We start from the raw sequence: 27889 nt of genomic DNA on the forward strand, positions 1-27889 counted from the left end.
AGAGTTCACTTTGAACACAGAAAAATGTGTATTCATCCCTTCAAGATACTCAAAAGTGAATGCAACAGATGGAGCTAGAGGAATAGTTAGTGCTGCAGGACTCAACAACTTTCATGTTTGATGGAAGGACTTTGAAATCTACCTACAAATGTTTGGTAAAGAGCACCAGCAGTCACAGCAGTCTGTCTGCTGAGTTGGAAAGACCAAAGCAAGTGCTTAACACAGTCTGTGCTGGCTAGTGTATCCTATTCCAAGTTTATTGCAACATCCTGATCCTTATCTTCAAAGCACTAATTAAATACAATTCAAAATAAACTCAATTCATGCAACAGTGCTGATCCAGTTTCTGAGTGAAAGAAGAAGAAAGCTCTCTGGCAGTCCGGGTGAGCATAGGCTCAAGACCTCGAGAGGTAGGAAATAGGAAAGTTCCTGTAGGTTTCTCCCTCCCACAGCCATTTTCGTAACAACAGTTCAATGGCCAAATGCACAGTAGATTAACTGTAAAAGGCAGCTGCTAAGATGAGATGAATGTTCAGAGTTTCAGTGAACACAAAGCAGTTGTACCTGTTCAACACAGCCCAAGATCTTGAGTGCAGGGCAGCCCATGGGTGAGACTGCAATAATTTTTGGCTTTGAGGGGAAATCTCAGTTTTGCCCTGAACCCTTCCAGGAAGCAAAGGAGCCAGAAAGCCTGTAAGGCTGATACCCAGCTAACATTTCTACCCAGTCTAGATCTGAAAACAGAACAAAACTAGAGGCTTGTCAGAGCTGTGACTAGAGGTAAGAGAGCAATGACGCCATCTAAATAGCCTGTGCTTAAGTCATAGGGGGCATCTCATTTGTCAGAAGCTGCAGGAAGGTTTGTTAAACCATCAGTCAGGGCAGCAGATTGGGAAGAAAACATGTAAAATCCATCATAGCAGGCCTCCAAGCTGTCTGATTTTCCTGGACTCTTAATTCTTTTAGATAGCCAGAGTTCCTAGATCACCTTCCAAACACGTTGAGAATCGCATAGGACAGCTCTACAGCACAATCTCCTGCTCATAAAAATCAGGCATATGAATAGACCACCTACACACACAATTAGTTTTCAAAATATATGGCCAGAAAATTGAATGAGTTCCAAATACTTAGTATTTCCAAAATTCTCAGCAATAGGATATACCATCCAGGCTGGCAGTGATTTCATTCAGCATGCATTGGGGTTTGGTATTAGTAATACTACTGTTTTGATTTTATTCATAACTGTTCAGCCCCTTAGAATTTGTAACCTTCTCCATTACTACAAACCAATTTTTGATACTTATTTGAAGAATCACTTTAAAATCCAGTTGCATAGGATCGGGTGAGAAATTTCTTGAAGAAAAGTTCAGTTTATGGTATTCTCAACTTTGTTTGTCTCCAGTGTAGCACAGGCATAAATGACTTGTGAAATGGAGACTGATTTAGTCAAGCTTTTCGACTGAGTATTTATATCCACATACCTTATATGATTAATTTGTAAAAAAAAAAAAAAAAAAACTTCAAAAAATTAGAGTTTTTTGTGAATAAGAATATTATTTCTCTCAACATTCTCATGAAATGACTACCAACCACGTGCATGCTTTAACCCACCTCTGGCATCATGAAGAAAAAGCAGCCCCTAATGGACATGTTTGAAACCAGGTTGATGGGGCCCTGAGAAACCTGGTCTAGTGGAAGGTGTCCCTGCACGTGGCAGGGGGAGCCTGGAACTAAATGATCTTTACAAACACTCCCAATGCAAACCAATTCTATGGTTCTATGATTCTATGACTTTCTTTTTGCAATCAACAAATTTTCCCACTAAAACTGCATTGTTCTATCTGAATGTGTTGGGTTTTGTTTTTCCTTTTGCTTTGAAATAGGTTTTTTTGCATCTTTCTGACAGAACTACATTTTTAAACATTCAGAAAGTAATTTCTTCAATACCAAAGGAAGCAAAATGTTCACACAAGGCATAGGGAACAACTTGATAGTTAAAGTTTGTAGTTAACTTTGCAATCTAGGACTCAGACAGAAGCAAAGTAGAGAAAAAAAATTAAAACAAGATGTGAGATAGGAATCTTTAATCAACCTCGTTGTATCAGCCTGGGCCCAGCATTCCACCCTGTCTTCTGAGGTTACCCAGCACCACTTTGAAAATGGATAATTTTCCACTGAAAACAATGCCACAAAGGGGCTTTAGCTCCCCTGGGGGAAATTAGAACAGCCTGGATCATCAAATGGGAAAAAATAATCATTATCAGGAGCAGTCTGAAACAGGGGGAAAGAAAAGGTGAAGCTAAACTCAGATTTTGGACCACTTTATGCCTTAGAAGTGGCTTTGAAATGGATTGGCAAAAGCTTGTGGATTTGTGATGCAAAGAAACGTTTGCCTCTCTAGACATAAACTCCTACGTTTTTTTCCAAGATGTTTGGTCCAGAAATGTATTTTTTTTCCCCGTACACTTTCTCTTACTAGGTCAGAGGAACTATCAACAGATACAGAATTTTTTATGTATGTGTATATATATAGTTTATATCTAATTTATATATATATATATATATATGAAACCTCATACATGCCTACAGATGAGAAATACATTCCAGGGACTTAAGAAGGCTTAATACATACATGTATTTAACCTGGTGTCCCTTCTTTTGGGCAAGAGAAATTTTCCAAGAGCTATCACCATTTACCTGTTGATGACCCATCAAAGAGCTCCAGTGACAGCTGCCAGCATAAAAAAAATGCCTCAAGTCCATTTACAACCTGCCTAAATATAGCTGCAATACAACACAAAAACTTAATTCCAACTGCAGGAGTAGTAATGCATAGGTGGAAGAAACACTGAGAAAGTGGTGAAACATCATCTCCCAAGCACCGTGAAGCTGAAACACGAGTGCCACAGCAGGTGGACAGTTAAGGTATTGATGCCTTAGGCTTTAGCTGTCATATTTTCAGGCATCAGTTTCTGGCGACTCTGGTGGGACACAAACCCATAACCTTTGAATTAGAAATAGAAATTGATGCCTTGGGATGGCTGACCTGAAACAGAGACTGGACAGAGCTAGGGTATAAAATAGGTATTTATTGAAAGGCCTCCAGGATCCACCTTGGGCAGGACAGGAGCCTGACCAGGGCTACACCCAGGGTGGACTAAGAATGGTCACAAAATGGCTGACCGGTCATGAGATCTGACATTTTTATAAGTTTTGGTTCATTTGCATATTGGGTTTTAATTGTCCAATTACAGCTTCAGGTTGTGAGGTCTCATCCTTCTTGTTTTCTCTCTTCAGTCCACTGTTGTTTATGCTGTTGGGCTGAAAGTTGTCCTTGGTCCTCAGCAGGAAAAGGATTTTTGTCTACCTATCTGTGAAGAGAGCTTACTAGCACTTAATATGAGGCTCATAACTACACCTAAGCAGCACAGAATCTGAAAACATGAAAGCTAAAGCTTAAAGTATCAGCATCATCCTTGACAGGTTCGTTTAAAAAAAAAAAAAAAAAAGGATAAAAATTAAGGTGCAATTCTGAAAGCACTGTTAACTAAAATTCAATTGACTTCTATTTTTTGTCTTCTAAGAACCAAACTCTCTTGCACAAATGTCCCATGCTAGCACCAAATGCTAAAAGAAAACTTGGTTGACACCGATATTTCCTATTTATATAATTTGTAGCTTATATAAAATGGTTAGAGCCTTGGCCTTCTTTTGCATGCCTGCAGCAGATCACTGCTGACCTCAGTTATGTATTAAAGTTATCTGGAAGCCAACAGCATGTAACCATACACCCATAATTGAGGACATACTTGAATGCTTTGTCAAACAGAGAACCACTGATGAATTGCTGCCCATATAACTAATGATGAAATAGTAGTAATGTACATTTACATTGGGATTATGCTGCCAATGTTTTATGCCAGGGATGTATCAGCCACTGATGATTGGAAAGCAGTCTACAGGCAGCCTGTGAAAGGCTCCTGCCACACACTGGTGTGGTCACTTATGGTTGGACACATCTTGTGAAGGACCAGAAGTGGGCTTAAGAGTCTGGGATGTGCCAATAATGCCCTTATCTCCACATAATATCACTAAAAAATGGTACTGCTACCATCACATAACTGCAGCAGAATTAGCAATAGTAAGGAATACAATGGCAACAATCTGGGGAGGCTTTCAGTAAATTGCTTATAGTCCTTCTTTCACACTAATTTAAGTTTTTATTTCCCATGTCTTTCCCCCATCCCATTACAGAAGTATTGTTGGGTGCATAAAGTGATCTTGGAGCTGGGTACCAAAATCAGAGCTGTTGCAGTGCTGAGCATGCTAGCCCCCGAGGTGCTCTGCTGAACCTGTGTGATGCAACAATCCACTGCTCAAAGTAAGCAAGGGTGACTGAGCCAGCAGCCCCTTGCAAACAGAGCAGAGCAAGCAACAGTAAAGGGGCAAAACCAGTACAGATTTTGATAAAAACAAGAAAAAAATATCTGTGGAAGAGATACAACAGCCTCCACTGGTAAGTATATTAAACCCAGTCAGAGCTTGTGAGAAGGCAAGAAACCATGTGTCACAGCTGTGGCAGCTGAATAACTATATTCCTCCTGCATCCTATTAGAGGGATTTGTCCCAAGACTTAATTGGAAGTTTCATTATTCCTTTTTTGCTCAGCAATGTTAACATATTTATCATCATCCTTGCTGTGGAAAAGGCACCAGCATAGCAGGGCTGAAAATGAGACTGTAGGTGCATTGTGAATTCCAGGGCTTCATTTTTCACAGAAAGTCAAAACCACCTTTAAGTGAATAAAGCAGCTGTCCCACCACACTGACAGTAAGCCTGCCATACCTTCGGTTAACTTCTGGCACACAGACAGGGACTTAGATCTCCTCCAAGACAGTCAAAGAATAATGAAAAAGCAACTTTGATGCTACCTGAAACCAAACTATTCAAAGCACATTGCCTGCATTCCTCAGCTGCAGGCACTGAGCCAGGACATGGAGATAATCATTCAGGCTGGCGAAGGGGGAGGGGGAAAGGAGCTTAAGGACCCAAGAGCTGAAGTACTCAGAGTAAGAAAATCTAGAAAGAATTTAATCTGCAAGGTAGCAATACAGGCATGTTTCTCTCCCATTCCACTCCCAGTATGTGCTTTAGAGAATTAAAATAGTCACGGACATGGCAGTATTTTTGTTCCTTTTTTGCTCTTTTATCTGTTCCATAGAAAATGAGGATCTATATGAAGCAAAAAGTTTCTCTCTCATCTCATACTGCTTTTCCAGCTGTGGCAGCATCCCCTGTTTCAGAAGGACAAATGGCTCAGAGAAATGCCTAGACAACAGTGGAACTTTTTACACTGCAGAAAAGTTTCTCCTTATCTTTTCCCAATCATGAAGCCTGACATTTGATAACCATAATTACCTTACTTTTACTTATCTACCAATATAAGTATGTCAACTCAAGATAAATCAGTTCTTTCAATACTCAGCATCTGTTCTTTGAATTGACAATCTGCTGCAGCAGTGAAGTTTGCACATTGTAGAAAAAAATCTAGTTAAAAAAGGACTCCTGGGACATTGAGCTCTTTCTCCTTGTTTTATGAGAGCTATCAGAGGAAAAGGGGAGAGCAGCAGCCTCTCTATGTCACTACAATACCCAACAGCAACTATCTGTAACTCAAACACTTGAAACATTCCTGGAAATTTCTTAGTAACTATAACTGTGGATTCAGCTCCACCAATATAGCAACTTCTGAGTTGTAAACAACAGTTACCATACTCTGTTCCAGCTATTGTGCCATACATATTTATCAATGTACAGGTCTGCATGGTAAGAGCAGCAGTAGCCCCTGGCAGGCCTTAATGAGCTTCCTAAAGCTTATTAAGAGAGCCAAAAAGCTGGAGAAGGGTGTACTTGAGGGTTTACCTATCCTTTGGCCCCTCAGGATGGCATTTCAAGTAGGTTCTGTATACTGCTTGCTTTTCAAATTCCAGCAAAGACAGCCTTAAAGGTAGACTGTGCACTATATAAATCACTATTCCACTGGAGAAGACCTACCCAAGCCATATATATTCCAGCTTTCAGCTTTTGTCTCAATATGTAGGGACCAACAAAGAATACCCTGTAGGCAGGTACCAGACTTTGCCTTCTAGCACTCTGCAGGCAAAAGAAGGCTTGACATTTGGAAGCATTTCTTTGCTGAGAGGGTGGACAAACACTGGAAGAGGCTAACAGGAGAGATGGGCAAAGTCCCAAACCTGCCAATGCTTCAGAAGTATTTAGACAACGACCTCCATAAAGTGAAGCTGTCAGGCATTTGGTCTAGATGATTGTTGTAGGTAGCTTCCAAGTGAACTTGTGTATTCTAGTTTAGGAAGAAGGTCACTCTGAACTGTCCTCCCCCAGTGCCCAGCACAGGTGAGCACTGTAGAATGGTGAGTAGATAGCATCCAAAAAATGTCTAGGGAACTGCAACTACAAAACCAAAGCATTTTCTCTGTGGTCAAGTGCAATGGCAGCAGACAGTAATGAGAGCATCTTTGCTTTTAAGGGAAGAGTATGTACTGACAAAAGAGTATAAAAACAGTAGGAAAGAAGTAACAGCTCAGTGTGACCTGTTTTCCACACAGAATATTATAGAATATTTTAGAGCCTAACACACAGTCTATTTATATCTTAAAAGCATAAAAGAAATAAAATGCATTAAAAGAACACCAAAACGATATAAAATGAGAATTTTTGAGAGTCTTACCTTTGAGCCAATAAGTGTATACAGCCACTGGATGGTTTCATTATGATTTATCACTCCATTCATGCCATCGACATAAAGCATTATCTGGCCCAAAGCTATAGCAAAGAAAAGAGAGAAAATATAATCAGAGCTGGTAAACACTTTTTATAATTCTAAGCATTGCTGAAAATTTTCTCTAAGCAGGGTTTACCAGAGATGTGGGGAACTCAACTAATGAAAGATATACTGGGTGAGATTGTGCTGGATGAAATCCTGGGTAACTGCACTAACATTACTGACTTAATCTGAAAATATAAGTGTGAAATTCATCCAAAGACAAGCCCAAACAGTTGTTCCTTCCTAGAAGATGCCATATTTTATGCTCTCAAAATCTGCAAACAGTACTCTACACACTACTTACTGTCACAATGGTTCCTTCAGCTACAGCGCTTTCTATATCATGAGCCAAGACTTCCACCATTTGTTTCAGCACCATATATAATGTTTGGAATTAGTATATTTGGATTGACAGGTTCAGTGAATTCCAGTGATATGAAATTAAAGCTGGGCAATTAACATCAATAAGGACATCAACTATTCCCTACTGTACAGTGCTCTCTTGAAAATAAATTTTACATTTTAGTGAGAAAATACAAAAACCAAAGCATGGTTTTAACAAAGAAGCACCATTATTAATTTATCCCAAAGCTTTTACAACAGCATTACAAAATACACTAATAAAATATTTCATAACAGTGATTGCACAGTTTACAATCCTGATGAGACTTTTGAGAGACAATTAATCTTTTCTCACTGATAAGGACGGACATTTTTTGTAAGGATTATGAAAAGTGCATTAGTACAATTCATCTATCATCTTCAAAAGTTTCCACGGTTAGATCTTCTGCTTTATAGCAGGAGATCAAAGCACAGTGGGATGAAAAAGAAATCACGGATGTAACACTTTTTAGCACAGCCTGTTGGCATAACAACTCAATTATTTAATGCACAGCCTGATGAGCCCCTAGTACACCGCTTTATGGGGGGAAAAAGGAAAAAAAAACACCCATAGGGTGAGGAAAATTATAACACTATTAATCTTCCAAACACATTCTGAATGTTTGCTAACTTTTGCACAGGTTGAGCACAGTGCAGCGTCTTTTACCTTGAGGGCAGATTTTCAAAGACATGAATACTAGGCAACGCGTAGGTACCCCTATAGCCAAATAGCTAATAGCCATTTTAACACTGTCTCCTCCTTTTTCCTTTGGTCTAGTTGGTCATTTTACAGTTAAAAACCTGAGGTACTATTTTTACATACTTATATTCTTTATCTAATCTATGACACGAAGCTAGAAGGAAAGGCACGCTCAATGAATGCCACACAGTCAATGAAGACTGAGAAAAAGCAAGCAAGAGAGCGCTGGCACAGAGACAACAAGTCTCTTAGGCAGGCATTGCCACTGGGGTGTGCCAGGCACGCTCTGCTCTTCCTCTCCAGGAAGCAATCAGTCACCACCCTCTGAAGACATGTCTCTCAGGTGAATACAATCAGGTAGTAGGGACACAAGCCCGAGTGATATGGTAAAATAAAAGATGTAAGTCAGCCAGTATAAAGAGATACGAATTACACTGCCTGAATAAATGGCTGCTTTGAAGCATTTCATTGCAGGTAGAGGAAATGCTACTATCCCAGCAGTAATCAGAGAAAGTTCTTAATTCTTGTTTTTGCTTCCTTTCAATGATAAAAAAGATTTGGCACTGGATCAGGATGAGATCCAGACATGATAAGGTCAACAAATCCATTTTTTTCCCCTTGCAAATTCTTTGGTTGGGGGTGAGGGGCTTTACTTTGAATTTGAAACAAATGTGAAACAAATTTTACTCTTGGAACATGTTTTCCAAATTAATAAAGAAATCAAAGACAGCAAAAGTTTGCTTTAAAAAACATGTACACAATACAAAACTACTCCACTGCTTATACTTAAGACTAATTAGACAGGATGCCTAAGTGAGATCTGGCATGCATTTGTTTTCAGCCTCTTAGATGTGACTCTTCGTAAGAGTAATACGTTAAGGCATATTAGTAGACCTTAGAAAGAAGCCAAAAAACATTTTAGGGATTCTTGAAAACACAAGAAAAAAAAACCCCACTCCCATTGCTGCTTGAACTAGTGGCCAGTAAGTTTCACAGGGTAAAAAACTACAAACAACACCATGAAATGACCAAGATGAAAACAGTTATGTATCCACATCCAAGTCACATCTCCAGTAGTTATCTGCCACACATGAAGCTCTCAGCTGCTGCCAAATCTTGGTGTGGACCTTCATATTGCTTTATATTTCCTGTCTTCAGGGGTCAGAAAAATGAGACAAGATGGGTATGGTTGAGAAGAAATCTGTATTCATTAAGAGGTAGAGTAAGATAAGGAGAATCTGTATACTTTGTACAAAGCTGATGCCCCACAAATTCTTAGGAAAAGAAGGCCACAAGAAGACCTAAAAAAAGGAGAATGATGCTTTTCATACCCCATCAAGTGTGTGTGCTGAGGAAGAAAAGGTATTTCCTTTACCATAACCACATCACACAGCCAAAATGGAAGACACCACCAAAAACACCAGTGTAGGAGCAGGCTGGTGACTGGAGGTCCTTGGGGCCTCCCAGGCCTCAGGTCTGGCTGAGCAAGACACAGCAGTTTGGCACTAAATGAAGACTGACAGAAGACATTTTACATTCTTTGAAGCTTTTCTATCCAACTGCTATCTCACCTCCTAACCCATGACCGTGCTCTGCTGAAAAGGCTGTGGCTGAAGCACAAGCTACATGCACCCAGCATGCCCACACATCCACCACCAACATCCAGGACCCTGCCAGGGGAGGGCAGCCTCATCTGCAAGGCAGTTCAGAAGGCCAATCGAGTCCAAAATAATTTAAATTTACAGTTGTATGTTCCTTTAACCAAACTTTTTTTTTCTTTACCAAAAAATGAGGAGGCTATTTAATCCATTTAATCCCATCCCTCAGCTAACTGGAATTCTTTTTGGAAGTATATCAACAACCTACTTGTATTAGGAAAGTTTACTATTGTGCAACAAGAGGCTGGGAGAGGCGAGTTTAAATATGAAGCAAACCTAATTTGGAATTTCTTTGTTCCCACTACCCTTGTCAAATCCTTAATCTTTTGTGAAAGTAATGTGTGACTTTACCCATAACTATTTTCAAGCTGAAAATTGCTGAATTTCTTAGGAAGGGCTTAGGGCAGAAAGGACAGACCAACCAGAAAGCTCAGAGATTTCTGTGAAATAAGGGATTTAAGAAAGCCTCTAAAAACTTGCCAGTATTGGCACTGATACTCTCCTGGTATATAAAGTTAACAGGACGAAAGAGGAAAAGCTCTAGCACAAAACATCATCACAATGAACATCACTTTAAGTCAAAGTCTGTTTTTCCCACCCAGACTGGAAAAAGTTTCAAAGCTGTTCCTTGCCCATGCACACACACTTGCTTCTCTAGTCTGCTCAGCTTCAACTTTACCAAAAGACTGACTCAGAAAAAACAAAATCACTGAATGGGCAGAAGACTGATTTTTTTACAATTTCCAATGAGTCAAACTCATCATGTCAAGAATTACGGCAGGGATGCACCTTGTGATTGCATTTGTTTCCATCAGAATAAGCAAATGTACAGCATGAAGCAGGCCAAAGACAGACCTTGTCACTGCAAGTTTCAGCTCCCAAGAAAGCTTCTGGCCCAAGTTCATCAGGCAGTTCACACCCAGCAGCTGTGGTGCACATAATATGCTGTGTACAACTACAGGTAGATGTGCTAAACAGACAGAACGGTGATGAAACTAATGGGGAAGAACCAGCTGCTAAAATTAATCTTTTCATTGCTAGCTAAAATCTTATCAGCATCAACGAGAAATCAAGGGTCTGTGTGATTGCATTCATTCTATTTGAAAACTGATTGTTAATTTGGGTACACTATCCTGGGCACCAAAAAGACATACTCCAACAGAGCAAACATCCTGATGAAGAAAAATTCCATCTATGTCTTGTGAGGGATCCCAGGAAAGAGATAATACCGTTACCTAATATACTACTACAAAGCACTAGGTGGTAATTCTGAAGAAAACAACCACACTTAAAACTTCTTTCTTGGTGTTTCCTCATTAGACAGAGGCAAGATCCCAGCTGCCAAGGACCATCTCGAGCACAAAATCTCCAACTCAGCTCAGCCCTGATATGATGGATGTCAGGAGCTGCTACTTTTGCTTGTACCACATTCCCAACGTGCTTGCATGCACACCCTCAGATCAGAGCTTATAGTCTCTATAATATCCAAGGATATTTAATTTCCCTGATGAGAAATCATTATTAAGTACAACTTCTGTACCATCCAGATACTTGAAAATCAGCAAAATCACAGCAGAGCTCCTTCTTCTAAGAGGGGACATCAGATAAAACAGATGACCTGGACTCTCCACTGCTTCTGAAAGTGATCTTACAAAGCAACACTGTGGAAAACCTCATGACTCACACTCAATCCACAGGGCTAGAACCATCTAAAATTTGTATGTTTGGGGATTGGTGTTGTTTTTTTCATCTGTTACTATTTGTATGGGTTGGTTATAGCTTCAGTGAAAAATCTGCTATTTATAAAGCTATTTCTTTACTATTGTTGAAGCTATATGTAGTGTCATCTAGAAGTTAAAAACAATCTTGCTCCTGACCACATATGCATGAATACTTTGTTTCTTATCAAAGTTTTTTTAAATTCCAACTCTTTTCTTAATTTTACATTTTTGCCCTCTGTTCATTTGTTCTATTCTAAAACACATCACGGTTGAAACAGGCTAAGGAATCAATTTTCACAACTCCCATATTAACCACAGGCTGAACTTCTATTAAACAACTATCTCAGAAAAATCACATTGCAGAACTAATGCTATGAACCAAAGCTGCAAAAACATTCTGAACAGATGTTAATGCATTACATTACTATTATACTTCAGAAGTTCTTAAGGTCAACACTACTTTAAATTTTAGTCTTATGCACTTTGGGAACTTCTGCAAGCTAGTTTCAGACCTAATTATTCAAAGTTCAAATCTTTTGCAGAGACAGTGGGTTTCCAGCACAAACTTAATCTTTATTTTTCCCTCCATCTACTTTACAGAAAATACATAGAGACACCACAAGTCCACCACCAGAGAAACATTCTACAGAGGAATTTTCTCCTCTCCACATTTCCTCCACTGCCCTTTTCCTCTTGTGTTTTTTGCCTTTAAAACAGGATACACAGCAAAGTCAAACGGGATACAGCACCCTTAATTAGCTGGCATGTTTCATCAAAAGCTGGTCCTTTACACACACCATGAAACACCTGTGGTGGTGCACAGTCCCCACCAGAGCCAAAGCAGCTCCTCTTCCAGTATTTCTTTTATGCAATTTTAAAAAATTTACTTGAGTGCAAAGAAAGAATGGATTTTCACTTGACTCTGCCAGTAGATAACTACTGCCTTTTTATATGAACTAAAACCTGGCCTACATATATGCATTATAAAAGACTTGCATGATTAGTCATAATTGTTTTAATCATTATTTTATGTCGCAGCACTCAAGCTTTAAATGCACTATGTTCTAGCATGTTTTACAAGATTAATAACACAGCAATGTAAAATAAACTGGGTACATCTTATATAGCAATAGGTAAAAACATTTCCTCATGAAGAGGAAATATGTAATTAAAATACCTTATTAAAAAGTGAGCAAATATAGCTGACAATTGGACTGCTATTTTGCAGGCAGGCAGGCAGGCAGGCAGGAAGGCAGGAAGGCAGGCAGGCAGGAAGACAGGCAGGAAGGAAGGAAGGAAGGCAGGAAGGAAGGAAGAAGATGGGAGAAGAGGAAGAAAAGACAAAACAAAAGAAGAAAATGAAAGGTTGACTAGATGGTTTTAAAAGATGCTTGTTCATCCTCAGTGCTTCATGAAGCAAAATGCATTTAGAAAAAGAGATGCCTAGTAGCCTGTAGTTAAGATGACATATATGTTGATATAGAGCTGCTTCTTAATGGAGCTAATACTGGCTGTAACACTGAATAATTTTCATCCAATATATGAAGTTATATACTTTTCTTTAGAATTAGGATGTTTTTTGAGTTTTAAAGCACTTTCTGAGGAGACTTCCTCATTGGCCCTCAGAACTTAAATTCTGAGGGAGCAGGACATAATGACGAGATTGCCAGATTTTCTTGTGAAGGTGACCTATTCTGCAGTAGCATCAAACAGGGCAGGACATTGCCCATGCAAATACTGGAGACTTATTTCCAATGGACCTACCTCATCTCCCAGCTATGGACTCTTGCACTGAGTACTGATGCTGCAGCCAGCAAGAAGTGGTTTGGTTTCAGGGCAGAAATTAGGATCTGTTTCAGGATTAGGTACCTTTTCTTATATTTAAATGTATTTTAATGTTTTTATACTGGATTGTTCATGCTAGAGGCTGCCTAGCCCAGCCTCTTGCTCAAACTAGGGAAATCCAGAGCAGGTTGTGGATGACTGTGTACATCTGGGTATTGAATATAGCTCCAGGTAGCTGCTCAGCCTCTCTGGGCAACCTGTGCCAGTGCTCAGACACCCTCACAGGATTTTTTCTTAATTTTTTAAGTTTAAATCAAATTTCCTGTATTTTAGCTAGTGGCAGGCCTTTTGTCCTTTTATTGTGCACCTCTGAAGTCTGGGTCTGTTTTTACTCTCCCAATCATATATCCAGTCCCTTTCATAACATTGAAATTGAATTAAACTGAATTTACACTGAAGATTAATATACAGTCAAGACACAAAAGCTACACATTAAGCTAGAAGTTTCAAAAAAAAGAAAAAAAAAAGAAAAAAAAAAAAAAAAGAAAAATAACTTCAATTTAGGATTAAACTAGGGAAATTTAGTGAGCCTCCCAAGAAGTGATACCTTAGCCCTTCTATTTGGGAGTTGATTGAGTAATTTAGTCTGGCAATGTGCTAGATGTGATGGATTTCAAGGCCTTCCCCTCTCCATTAATCATTATGAACATAAGCCTTCTGTCTGTGTAAACAATACTAATCCTGACTTTGAAGGTACAAAGAGGGAAACACAAACCAACCTTTGCAGAATGGAAAAGATAATTTCTGCAGCCCCCTTTCTTGAGCTCCTCAGACACCTATTTACCCTGCACAAAGAAAGGTCCTGCAGGTGCAAGCTGTCTTTTATCAATCATTATCAATTACATACAGCACATCAGTTTGGAATTCCAGCATCTGCTTTACATGCCGAAAACCTCAGCTTTGAGAATGAACTCAGCTTTTGGACTGCGAAACACTGTAGAGTCAGAAATGGGTTCGGAAGAAAATGCAAGGACTCAGTCTCAGCAAAAAACACAGGTTATTTTCATTGTTGGACTCAGTGTGTCATTGTACCTCGGGCAAAGAAAAGTATGAGGGAATACAAAGAATTTTTTTTTCTGTTATACATCAGCAGGATCTTTGCTGACTGCAAGTAGGCTCTTTTGCCAGTGACTATGAAAAAAAGAACACTGTCTTGGGGTTCCTGCCTTCTTTGGCTAGTAAAGAAGTGTGGCACAGCTGGGCTGTTTAACAAATGGACTAACACTAGAGCAGAAAAAGGACACATGGTAGGGTAAAAATGTTCACATACCAAACATTTTTAGTCATCAACAAACAGTGTTTCTTCTTAGTAAAACTGTAAACCTTTCAAAACGAAACCTGTGGTTTTGAAGTGGGCAAGTGATAAATTCTCACTTACAGCCTTTTTCCTCTGCTTCTCTTGGTGGGGTAAGCCACATTTCCTAATATTTATTTTTTTCCTAAAAACAAAGAAGATTTTTCAGGGAAGCAAAAGGGGGGAAAACAACAATTCCAAGCATTATTTTATTCCTCTTATTATGGGAATATCTTACTACATTCCTATAATTTAATAATTTATAATTTTTATATTTCCATGCAATTCTTATTAGAGGAATCTATTATTGTGTTGTATTCTTCTTATCAAAGGAAGAGAAGAATAAAAAACAAGATAAACAACTGTGCCAATTGAAATTTCAAACACTGCCCAGCTCCATCAGCACAGTCTTTGTAAAGCATAACATTGATCAATGATTTCTTGCAGTCATGAAGCAACAAGTTGATGCTACCATGAGAGCCAGTGTTCCCCTAGATAGAATTCTTTGTTTTGTAAGCTCAACTTCATTCTCAGAGATCCAGCCCTGGGCTGGTAAACATGGGTTCAGTTTGGCATCCTGGGATAACAGCATTGCAAATAGTATAGTAGCTAAAAACACTTAAACCAGTGATGGGCAGAGAGGCTTATAGAGAGTTGCAATGATTTCCAGGGACATGTACATTTACCTCTGATACTCCCACGCCAACAGCCAGTCTCCAAAATTCATGTATTGTGGCATTCACTTAATAAGCCTGGACCTCTAAAAAATTATACAAACTATATTCCTGAAGAACAGAAAAGCAGTGAAAGAAGGATGAATGAAAACCACTGAAAACAGCAATCCTACCACTGGTGTTTTACATCACTTCTCACAGATGGATTTGCAGGAAGCAAAGCATGCTGCCAAAAGTGACCCTCAGGAAGCTATCCAATTTTGAGGTAAATTCAAATACTATTTATTCTACCCATTAGCACAAGGTATGTTTGGGGAATACCAGGGAAGAGATGCACTGAGAAGAAAAATACAAGTAAACTTCTCCAGCTATTTACTTCAATATAAAGCAGTTTTCCTAATTGTCACATAGTTCCTTCACCTGGAGATGTATTCTAAAGATAGTTCCCTCTTCTTGCAGTGTGAGATATCACACGTGAAAAGCACAATAAAAGAAAGATTATTTTAAGAAGCAATACAGAACTCTCTGATGCTGAATCACTTTTGCCATTTCTTGTTGCTTATGTGACAACAGGTACATGACTTTAGACAAGTCCAAAAGTTTCTCTAAAGAGATACATTGGCTTTCATCATCTCAGCAGACAGGAATGCAACAAGTGAACACACAGCACAGATGTATTAAGATCATTCCAGGGCACTTGAGTAGTGTTTGAAATGTTAGTGTCAAAAAAAGGTAAAGAAGCTCTGCTTCTTAAAATTATGTTTTTTAATATAAACTTGAGATTTCTTCAATGCTTTTATCGTCTTGAAACTAACTGATTTAAAGAGCACTATAGAGCAGCACAGAAAGCCATATTTTTCTTAATTGTATTCCAGACCATCAAAAATCCTTGAATAAAAGTTTCCTTCCCTGCTCAAGAAGGGCTGACTCAAGGACAGAAATCAGTAGGATAATTAAGAACTCACTATGCTTTAAATACAGCAACTAAATTTAAATAGTTCCTAAGCAAAGCAGGAGAAGAAAATGTCTGTTCAAAGCAAAGACAAGACTAGAAGTAAGGTTTTCTCACAGCATCCCAGCTTCCTCAGCATACTGTGTTGGCTAAGAATGAATCAAACCAAACAGCCTGAAAATAGAAGCTGTTTGAATCAAGAAAGATCTCTGTCTTTTATCTACTGAGGGATAGATCCCAACATCCAATGATTTTATGAAAAATAATGCATCTGTCACTTTTTATTCATTGACCTGTCTTAAAACCAATAGTGAGTATACCTTTCTAATTTTCTTTATTGTAATTATACCATGACAGATGCTGAAACTAAATTCCTGATATACTTTTCAGATATTTATTGCTCTTCAGCATGCTCAGCCTGTCTCTAATGTTTCAGATAGACTCCACCCTGCAGTAATGTGCATGCCATTAAAGAATTCACTTTCATCTCTTGAATTTATGCTTGTTCGGGCAAATTAATGAAAGACTCTATTCTTTAAGTACAGGCTAAACAAAGCCAAAGTCAGCACTAGAAAGAAAACCAATACAACACTTCATTAAATGTGCTTTTTATTTCTTTTTGTTTCAAGTATGTCCGCTGCTATGTGAAATTTAGGGTTATACAGTTTCCTTTCAAATCTCACAGTAAAGAATGTGCTCAAGCCACAAGTTCATATCTCCCATTTGAAGTGGACTTCCCATGAGAAAGGTGCAGGGAAGAGACAAAATTACAAATCCCTTTAAGTACAGAGCTCACACTCTTCCAAAATATTGACTGAAAATGCTGTTTTATGTCTCTGCTCATTCATGTCAGATAATGAGCAAAGATTCCTTCCAAATTAACTGTAATTCTCTTCTAAGCCCTCTATTCTTTTTTTCCCCACTTCAGAACGGTGATAGTGAGAACTCCTTCGAATTCTGAATCCCACCTTATTACAGCAATTTTTAAAGAGAAACATAATGAAATCATCAGTCTCATGCCCAGACTTTTCTCCTCTCTGACTCAATAGGTGGACAGCTAAGCACAGTGCACACTGGTCCTGTTTATTCACCTTCTCAAAATTCATAGTTGACATTTACAAAAATTTTTTAAATTCTAGTTTCTGATTGACAGAAAGACAGATATAGAGAATCTCTCCTCTTAACTTGATTTTCTCAGCATATAAAAATATGAATAAAATGGATTCAAAAACAAAAAGAAAATATTTAGGGGCATAAGCTTCATTTGACCAAAGAATTTAAGGTCTGTCATCACTAACTAGTTGTCATCTATGTATTGGAAGGGAGATACAATCATGTAATGGCTGAATATGAAGATTAAGGTGGTGGCTTTATTCAGGTTTGACCATCTACATTTCTTATTTATCAGTAACCCTGCAAAAGAGAAATGCAGTTGAACAATCATATTTTATTAATAGAGAATATTTTTGGCTGATTTTATTCCTTTTGCTGATTGTTCTATGATTCAGTGACCACAGCATTATTGGTAACCCTCAAATGAACCAAGCATGTTTCTATGACTGTACTATAGGTCAGCACCCCCTTAGCAGGAGGTACATAAGACTATATGGCTACAGGATCCCAGATTAACAACCCTGAAGAAGATGGTGCAGAGACAATTTGGAGACAGGAGTGTTTTACAGAGAGCTCTACTCTACAAGCAATAACATCAGGCTCCACGTGGAAGCAGCTAAATTGCTTCCAGACTCAAACCAGTCCAGGAAGTATCATGGACACTTCTGCACAACACTTCTCCAGTAAGTGATGTGGACTGAACCCAAACCATCTGTGCATAACTGGCATAGAAGGCTATGCATCTATGGAATAATTAGTCCACAAACAAGACAAATCCGTCATGGGCAATTAGCTGTTTCTGGGTACTTAGAAAGAAGTTAAAAGAACATTAGGTACACAAAATTCAAGCACTTGAAACTTCAAGAAATGCCAGAGTTAGGATTGCTGCAGAAAACTTTGTTCAGCTTACTCTGTGCACAAACTTAACTATGTCAAAATCAATTTCAAGAAACATTATTTCTGAGCTTTGGAGTACCTCCTCATTCAAAGCAAGTGCTGGAAAGTCTTGTCTAGAAAGCACTCTCTCATTGTGTGGTCCTAGGAAATTTTTAGTGCAAACCTGCTGTGAAGACAGAATATTTCATTTCCTGCAGGAAAATGTTCATCAATACAGTGAGTGCTTCATGGGTCTGAATACTTTTTTCTGCATAGCACATTAACGAGGTAAAGAAACCATGTGCTTCTGCAGAGAAGTTGGGGATTCTACTAGCTCCGGATATCACATCTGAGACAGCTGATCATCTGATTTGTATTTGAGAATACCTTTTGGTATAATAGTACTTGGAGTTTAGGTTCAGCTCTGTGCAGTACGACCTCAGATTGCCCTGCCCCCCCAGAAAACAATAAACACAACTTGACAGGGACCATAATGATACTTCCTGACGAGGTGAACTGAAATTACTTTCCTAGCAAGCATAAAACATACTAACACTTTGGCAGAGGTTCACTTAAAACCTCTCTCCCCCATGTCAAGAACCTTAAAATGTGTAGCATCACCATCCCTTTTCTCTCTTTGAACTTTGAGGACTGGCAGCCTATTTTCCAGTATCTGGAAAACTTGGCTTTATAAACATTTTAATCCTTTAAAGAGTTGGACTCAATGATCCTTGTGGGTTCCTTCCAACTCAGAACATTCTGTGTGATCTGCTTTTTTGTTAGATTGGTTTGTTTAGGTTTGGAGGAAAAAATAAAAAAAAAAAGAATGTGTGTAAAAGAATCTCTCATCATGCATGTAAGTGGAATGAAACTGCAAGGTTCATCACATTGAGTTTTGCCATTTAATTCAACAGAAAAAATACTTCTCCCATTAACTTTTTACACACCCTAAAGCAACAAACAAATCTACAAGCTATCTCTGGTTTATGATAGAAGTCACATTGGCAGAAGTTGCTTCACTGTTGGAGTCCAGGGCACGGGGAAAACCCCTCAAATTGCCCTGGGGGGTCCGAGACCCTTGCTGGGACCCCAGGAGAGCACTGCCTTTGACCTTAGTCCATGGGAAAAAACTTCCAACACTTATGGATGAACTGAAAGCAACAAAAATTTAAATTAGATAGTAGTTGAGTTTGTCACAGGGTGAAAATTTGTAGTTTTGGGCTTTTAGAATGGAAGTAGATAGGAGCAAGATGGAGAAATCTGGGCGGTGTCTTAAGTTCTTTTTCTTCGACTCCATCTTCTACTGTGAAGGTGGCATAAAGACATTGGTAGAATGTAGGTGATGTAGAAAATTGCGTATCTAGAATTGGTAGTGATTATTAGCACAAAACTGTAAATATAGTACATTTTAGGAGTTAATTGGATTAGAAACCTTTAAAAGACCTTGAATACCAAGTCCTGTGCTCTTGGCAGCAGGGTCTTTCAGCGGGCTAAGCCTGATGTTAGGCAATGCACTGACCTTCGGATAAGAAATTTAATAAACACCTTTTAAGACCGAAGCTGCAAATTCCGCTCATCTTTTAAACCCTGCTACAGGACTTTGAAACGAAAAAAAAACCCCAAACCCTAATTAGAGGGATCCTGGACTCGAAATACAAGACTTCACCAGACACGATTTAAAAAGTTCAGGACATCATTGCAACAACACTTGGAGCTTGAAGAAGGAAGAGTTGTTTCAGATGGACAGTAATTCAGGTGACATACCTAGAGGTACCTGGCAGATCAGCTTTGATATCCCTGAGCTTTCATAAAACACCACCTACCATCCATCATGCAAAGCTCTGTCATCCTCCAATCTATTCTCTGGATTTGGGACACCTTCTCTCTTTATCCATGTTTCTCAACTGATAAAATGTCACAAAATGCCAAAACTTTCTCATTACCCTACTGAACTCTAAGAGAATGGTGAGCATCCTGCTGCTCTACACAATAAATTCTGGCAAGTGCAGATTATGAGATAGGAAGAGACAACAGAGGTCTGATCTGCTCTAGGCCACTGTTCATCAAGGCTGCTGCTCTGTGGCCTCCCACTTGTCCTGGATGGGCATCTTTAGCTCCAAGCATCTATTCAAAACACATCTCACCTTCTTTTGGGGCTGGTATCCTTATGTCTGGGAGAATGCTGCTAACAATTTGATCATTGTAACCATCCAGAACAACCTCTGTTTAACAAAAGATTGTTGAACAAAATCGGGTAAATTACTTGCTTGTGAAACGAAATGGATGTATGCTGTCTTCAGCCTTCCTGCTCTTCATAAAATGATGTCTACTTTCTCTAGAATTGTTACTTTTATTTCACAGTTGCAACTGGGAATTAATTTTAATTAATCTCATCCCTTCTGACTGCTCAGGCGCAAAGGGTGATTTTTCACTTTTCATACCGTACAAATAATGGAAAAGTTAAAGAAATAAATAAAACACCTGAGTTGCTTTATGGGTGTAGAATATAAAGTGGAACTAAACCATACTCATTTTGATTCACTGCTCGATCTACAGAAATTTATGTTAGCACAAAGTGTAAAAGCAACAGAAAAGCTTGAAAGACAGTAATTCACATTTTGCAGTCAAAAAGAAAAAATAAAAGTAAACAACAGTTATCAGCTAAATGAGGACAGCTGCTTGCTACTGTGTAAGAAAATTTCAGAGCTTTACAAAATCAACACTGCAGCACTATGGCTGATATAAACCTGTAAAAATTATTTCACAACCACTGCATAATACATGGCAATAAACTGTTTCACATCTTCACAATAAAGTATTCAGACTCCAAAGTAACGCTTTGTGTGAACCTTTGAGAGCTTCATTTTTGCATATCAATTTGGGAAAATGCTTCTAAGTCTGTTACATAAATAGGTTGCCTATAATGCATCCAATCCAAGTGACCTTACAAAAAGAAATAAAATATGAAGTGGTGAGAGAAAGAATCAGCATTACTGGTACAAGCACTAAAAAAAAAAATAAAATCTATTCTTTCCCGCCTCCCTTAATTTCACTTCAAGTTTAACATACAGAAAGGCTCTGAGACAGAATGCTTATCCAAACTACATAAATCTCCAGGCAAACTCCCTGTATGGTCCTGTCCCCATAAAACCTTGCAATTCTTCCTAATGGTGCTTTTCCAGAAGAAAAATCTAGTAGACAGCTATCTTTTCTCACCAAATCTTCGATCAATCTTTTCCTACCACATCTTTCCTTAAAAGAATGAATCTCCTTCCTTTCTTGCAATATGTTTATTAAATGAAATGGAAATGGAAACAAGCCCCCAAACCCAAAGTGAACCCTAGAGCAACTGGGAACCCCACACTGCTGCTGTGGCTACCTCTGAGAAAGACCCAGTTAATTCCCTTATTCCCTTCCTGAATTCCTGAGCAAGGTCAAAGGGAGGCAACACCATTTACCACCACACAACCTATTTCAGGCAGCTGGTCCAGCTAATAATGTAAACATGGTAACACCTTGGAAAGGTCAATCAGAGGAATAGCAGCATTAGCAAAGCAATTAATTTTGGGTTGACCACATGCATATTTCCCTCTCACTTTACTCTCCTCCCTTCCTTCCCTCACCTTCTAGAAGAAAACATAAGGAGGAATATTCACTCATCTGAACAGAAATTTTCAAAAGGTGAAAGATGGGATTTGCTTGAACATTGACAACACCTTCTTTTCCTGGGATGATTTCCAGCACAATATTTTACTTATCTGTTGCCAAAAGAAACACTTTCTAGTTTTCTCATTAGTCAAAGGGCTCTAAGAGCACACTTGAGGGAAATGATCCAACTTACAAAACAAGTAAAACCCTTCCCTGCACTTCCCATGCTCCATGAGAAGTGGCCACTTCATGGAATCTGCACTTGTAGAGCTACCTGTTCAACCTGAGGTGTGTTTACTATCTCCTTAACAATCTTCATTCATAAATACACATGGAAAAGCTGTAGATCCTCTTCATCTATCTATTGTTTTTCACTAAAGAAATTCAAGGAAAAGGAAAAAAATGTTCTAAACTCATAAGATTCAATGGTCTCCTTTCATTTCTCTCAGGGTTTAATTACATGACATTTCATAAAGCTGGAGAGTAAAATGTAAACCAGAGAGAGAGCAAGGCACCAGAGTCCCAGGTGGATTTCCAAGGTCACACTGAGCTTGCCTGCCTTCAGAGCCCTTGTGAGCTATAAAGCTGAAATTAGATACTGCTGCATTTACCTCCTGTCTTCTTTCACCACCTTTTCTTAAATCTAGACTGCCAACTTTAACAAGCCTTCTCTATGTATCACACACCATACACATTCCTCATCTAATTGACAGGAAGAATATGGAGCTTATAGAAGGAAGTACTCAAAGACTAGCTATGTAATATAGTCCCTGTATGTAGAGCTGCCATGGTGCTTTTTCCTGTTGTAGCTTTTGTACTGTGTGTTTCCTTGCACAACCAGTCACAAGCACTCCAGATCTGGCAAGACCAGTCAGGACCCATGTAAAGAACTGTGCCTTCCAAACAGGGTAATATTTTTTTTTCCCCTTTAGTTTTCCAAACTCACCTACATTAGCACCTACAATTGTGAGTAAGCAAATATATTTCAGAGATCTGGAAGATTAGAAAGCATTACTGCAGTGTAAATTACTTCTTCCAGATCACTTCTACAGTCCAGAAATGCTTTTTATTCTCCCTGAACTGTGCATTAACATGCTAGGGTATTTTTGTGCACATACCCTTGCTTTTAAAAATACAACATGTTTACAGATGCATATCTGCAGATAAAAATATTTAAGTGTATCTGATGTACACTGATGTACATACACTTAAAAATATCTAAGTGTATGTATTCACATATCCCTCTCTCAAAATTCTTTCAGTATTCTAAAAAAATTGGTTACTTCATAATAAATGCTTTCAAGTGTATAATTAGTTTTTAAAAGGATTGCTGTTTATTTGTACAAAAACTTTCAAATAAGTTTTCCCCAGACCTGCATAGTGGTTTCAGAATTCTATTTTTACAATAAAATGCATGCTACAAACAACAGATGACTTGCCTTGTTTAAGGTCCAATATAATGACATACATGAAAAGAAAAGGAGATGTTTCACACCACGTTCACCACCAGTTCCTACTAGAATATTCAGTGCCTGCAGTTGGAGAACCTGAGAAGCTTAAGAAAATTCCTAAATCTAACCTCCCTTCACTGAAGTAGAAATATTTTCCTCTTTTTTCTTCACACTTCCATAAAGTTTATCAAATTAAATTTGAAATCACTCACTCCTTACAACAATTCCACAGTATTTAGTGAAAGAAGAGAGCTTCTGCTGCTTTCACTTTCAGAGTTTCCATGCAAGGTATCTCTATAGCCTGAATTTTGAACAGCAAAAAGTCAATCCAATCAAAGCCATACCTAATGTGATTCTTAGAAAGTAAACAAAAGAGAGTGAACTGCCACAAGAAGTTTCTAAAACCAAATGAAGGCATATGAAAACATGTGAGCAACACCTGTAATTTCTCACTTTAAAGAGGTCTAAATGAGATAACACAAGACACCAAGTTGGTTGTTGCAGTCCACCTGACTTATCAGCACTCAGTGCTGGAAATCAGGATTTTTTGTTATGTGACCTGTCTCATACAAAGTAGGGAGCCTGGCAGAACAGACAGCAACATGAACATAGCACTAATAATACAATTTTAATTCCATGGTAATTTAGTCTGGGGTACTTTTTTATGTGCAATAAAAAGGGCTGAGGTAGAGAATCAGCTGTCATTTTTACAAGTCACTTCTTGCTTAAGGGAACCCGAAACTGCTAGACAAGGGCTTTATTTTGAGACCAAAAATTTAGTAATTCTGACAGAGAGAACACCAAGCATGCATATAATTTGGAGAAGTTGTCCACAACTCTCCAGCCAGTACAATGCTAACTGCAGTATGCTACTAAACAAAACCAGACTGAAAAAAAGGTAGGAACCAACAGACTCTGCACTGTACTAGGAATACCCACAGGACAAAACCACCTCTGATTCTTAGGAGGCAAACTCAAAGCAGTTTAAACCTGATGGGGCAAAACGGATAACCCATAGTAATTAGAACGGCAAGAAGGACACTTTGCCTACTTTTCCAGTCAGTACAGATATTGACTGTATTGCATTAGAGAGCTTCAGTCTCCTTGGATTTTGCATCTCAAAAACCTGAGTAGAACTGGATTCAAAAGAATGGGTGTCAATTTTCTTTTGCCTTGAGCAATGAGATTCTATTTGATACCATTCGTCCTGAAAAGAGTTAGATGTCGAATAAAATGGAACCCAGCTGTAATCTGTGTCTCATAACACAAATAACCTGATAACGGAAAGCAAATCTTGAACAACCTTAATCCTGCTTCACATATGAATACTTAGAAAAAGGTATATTAATTCCTGAGGATATCTACCACCATCGTCTCTGGTGCACTTTAATAAAAATATTATGCCTATAATGCATCGTCCAATTATTTTGAAAGCATTTACAAGTTCATTGGCTCGCTTTAGATGAATTCTACACTTTCTTCCTAGCAGTCATCTCTCAAAGTATCAGCTGGCTTTAGGTACCTAAGCGATTCTCTGGCTACTCTCCTGAAACATATGAATAAAAACTGAGCTTTCCTCTTCACAGTTTTCTTGAGTAGTCTGTCTCTATCAGTCACCCAGTAGCCCTAGGGAACTTACCTTCTTCATTTAGCTGAGTTAAGTGTGCAGAGTTGAAAAGCATAAATACTTCATCTCTATTCCTTTTTCCAAAGAAGAGAAGAAAAATATTAGCTAAGAAATTCTTGCCTTTTTCTACCCAGTCTCTAGTGAAACCTGTGGATTCTTCTGAGAAACAACTCCAGGAACACAGTGACAGCCCACACAACCCTAATATGAGCACCTCCCTAAGGCAGCAGACTAGTAGAGTACTCAGCCACGTGTTGCTGCCCTGTGCTGAAAAGCACAGGCTGGGTCAGACTGTGGCAACAAAGAGACAAAGCTGAAAAGGTGGTAATCATCACTGGAAACATGTTAGAGCTGTGGCAATCAACTGCTGTTCTGCTCCATCTCTTTTGCCGCAGCTGCAAAGAGTTTTCAGGTCATTCCCAGCTGTCCTTCCAATTTGTGCCACAGCAGTTTCCTCCTCCTCATCCAGCAGCAGAAAGCCCTGGTGCTTCTGCCCTCAAGCAGCACAAACCAGTTCTGATCACAATGGAGAGAAGCCTGAAGTGTTGGAAATACTGAATGGTTTGGTTTGGAAAGAACTTTAAACATAAACATAATCTTCCAATCCCACTGGCATGGGCAGGGACACCTTCCACTGAATCATGTTACTCAAAGCCCCATTTAACCTGCCCATCAACACTTCCAGGGATAGGACATCCACAATTTCTTTGGGAAGCCCGTTCCAGTGCCTCACCATTGTTATTAAAGAATGTCTTCCTGGTACCTAATCTAAATCTACCCTCTTTCAGTTTGGAGCAATTCTCCACCTTGTCATATCACTACATGTCCTCACAAAAAATCCTTCTCCGGCTCTGTTGTAGGCCCTGTAAAAGTACTGGAAGGTGTTCTAAGGTCTCCTCAGAGCCTTCTCCAGACTGAAAAACTCGAGCTCTCTCAGTCTGTCTGCATAGCAGAGGTGTTCCAGCCCTATGAGTATCTTCACAGCCCTACTTTGAACTCACTTCATCAGGTCAACATCTTTCTGGTGTTGGGGGCTCCAGAGCTGGGTGCAGCACTCCAGGTAAGGTCTCATGAGTGCAGAGCAGAGGGGAAGAATCATTTCTGTCGACCTTTTGGCCACACTCCTTTTGATGCAGACCAGGACATGTTGGCTTACTGGGCTGTGAGCGCACATTGCCAGGTCATGTTGAGTGCATTTTCCATGCATATTTGACAGAATACTGTGAACATATAATCTTCCCTACAAACTTAAAAACCCCAAAAAATTAGAAAAAGGGAATAAAATAGCACAAGGTTTTACAGATGGTCAGATTGAAACAGCTGAAGACAGAAGTGCGTTACTCAAAATCAACCCCCAAGTAAGTAACAGCAGAAAGAAACCAAAGTTGTCTTGGTCAAGTCACCAGAGCAAGAATTCCACCTGCACTCTGAAATAGTCAGTGCCATCACAGAAAGACTATTTCCCTCTCTCACTCAAGGGAGCCATTTAAATTTGTAGTGCCACAGCTGTTTATGCATGCCCATGACTAAATGGATCAAGAACCAAAAGAATTTGAGACCCAACAAATTAATAGGAAACCAGTGCATTGAACACATTCTAGACCAGTGGATCGGATGGTGTGAAATATGGAAACAGAAGGACAGGGAGGGAATGAAACTTTGTTCAGTTTTGTTCAGCTTTTTTGGAACAGCAAACTAATGCTTTCCCTATGTTCTTCCAGCTAGAGTAGAGGCAGCAGAGGCTGTCTTTTCACTGATAGACATATATAGTAGCCTGCACTGTTGCAAAGAGGTGCCAAAGGAAAGTTTAATGCCCGTTACAGTGGAAATAATGCTTTGTAAAAGCAAAGCTGTCTCTATGATTTTGATTTGCTGGATCTTATCTGCTGGCAATAATAGTGATGTAAAGAAGATGTGAATCATCAAGAAAGGAAAATTAAAACCTGAACTTTCTTTTCTTTGACTAAAAGCTCTCTGAATTTCATTTGACTGTAAAAATAAGACCCCCCCAAAAAAAAAATTTCCAAAAATACAGCACACAATGTTCTTCATTAGCAGCAAGAAGAATATAAATTTAAAATTTTTTCAACTTATTAGCTAGCACATATAAAAAGGCCTCAAACACAATGTGGTTCTCGTCTTGAACACAAGCGTTGGGGGAAAACCAGAAATGCCAAACCAAAATAATCAATTACTCTATTTAGAGAAATCATAGTCCTATGTATTGTATATAAAGTATGTAATAAGACATCTACTGGAATTTCACTATGGCATAGTAATGTGTTTGTGCTCTCACAGGATAACCCAGAAATCTGCTGTTTTAATCTAAAGACTTTTTAAAAAAACTTATAAATAAACATGAAATAACACAATTAAAAAATGAGCTCTTCAGCTAAAGCAGCACTGCATTATCCTGATTATTTTTAACAAACTTCAGAGAATTTACATTAAAAAGCTCTTGTGTTTCACGGTTTCTTTTGAAAAGAAAAATGGCCAGTAAATATCAATACAACATGCGGGAAAAATAAAGATTACTTTTTCAATATGAACATATTTATCAATATTGCTGTGCTTTTGTTTGCTTGAACATTACAAGTAAATAAATATGGAAAACATGGAAGACTCTTCTTTTTAATTATTCAAGATTCTGTACCAAATTTGTGTTTTACCAACACGTCAAGAGTTAACTCCTATTTATATCAGTACAAATATCAAAAGCACAATCAAGCCCATCAGATCTTAATCTAGTTTGAAATAAATTTTTTAAATTACTGCCGGTAAAAACCATCCTGGTTTACAACATTTAAAGGCAGAACTGTGGGACTTAGCCATGATGCACACACCTCGCGCATGTATGCTGAAGCAGGTCTCTCAAGAGCCATTTGCAATCAGAAGAAAGAATATTCCTTGCACCATCACCTTATAAGGAGCAGTAACCTGCTTAAGTTTTAACTACAAGCTCAGGTTTGTTTGCTAATGACATCACTCCAATCTCCTCCATGCTTCCTGGTCTTTTGACAGCTGAGTAAAACTTAGAAATATTATACCTCTTCCATGCAGAGATCATTCTGAAAATGCAGAGAATCCAGCACATTTTATTTC

General features: G+C 38.7%; 1 protein-coding gene across 6 annotated transcripts in view; it reads right to left on the reverse strand.

Moving 5' to 3' along the window:
• The window catches only part of FHOD3 (formin homology 2 domain containing 3), a 374111-nt gene that overhangs the window by 145782 nt on the left and 200440 nt on the right, over positions 1-27889 (reverse strand). For 5 of the 6 annotated variants that reach the window (XM_066185497.1, XM_066185488.1, XM_066185478.1 and 2 more), the window contains exon 6: positions 6752-6846. In XM_066185497.1, the coding sequence (XP_066041594.1) occupies positions 6752-6846 (95 nt within the window). Of the gene's footprint in view, positions 1-6751; positions 6847-24799; positions 25019-27889 lie in introns of those variants that run through there. The other variant, XM_066185471.1, reaches the window with a different exon arrangement.

The sequence above is a fragment of the Chamaea fasciata genome, unplaced genomic scaffold, assembly GCF_029207755.1.
Source record: "Chamaea fasciata isolate MVZ Bird 193981 ecotype frontalis unplaced genomic scaffold, bChaFas1.0.hap1 SCAF_1, whole genome shotgun sequence".
In the NCBI taxonomy this organism is placed as follows: Eukaryota; Metazoa; Chordata; class Aves; order Passeriformes; family Sylviidae; genus Chamaea; species Chamaea fasciata.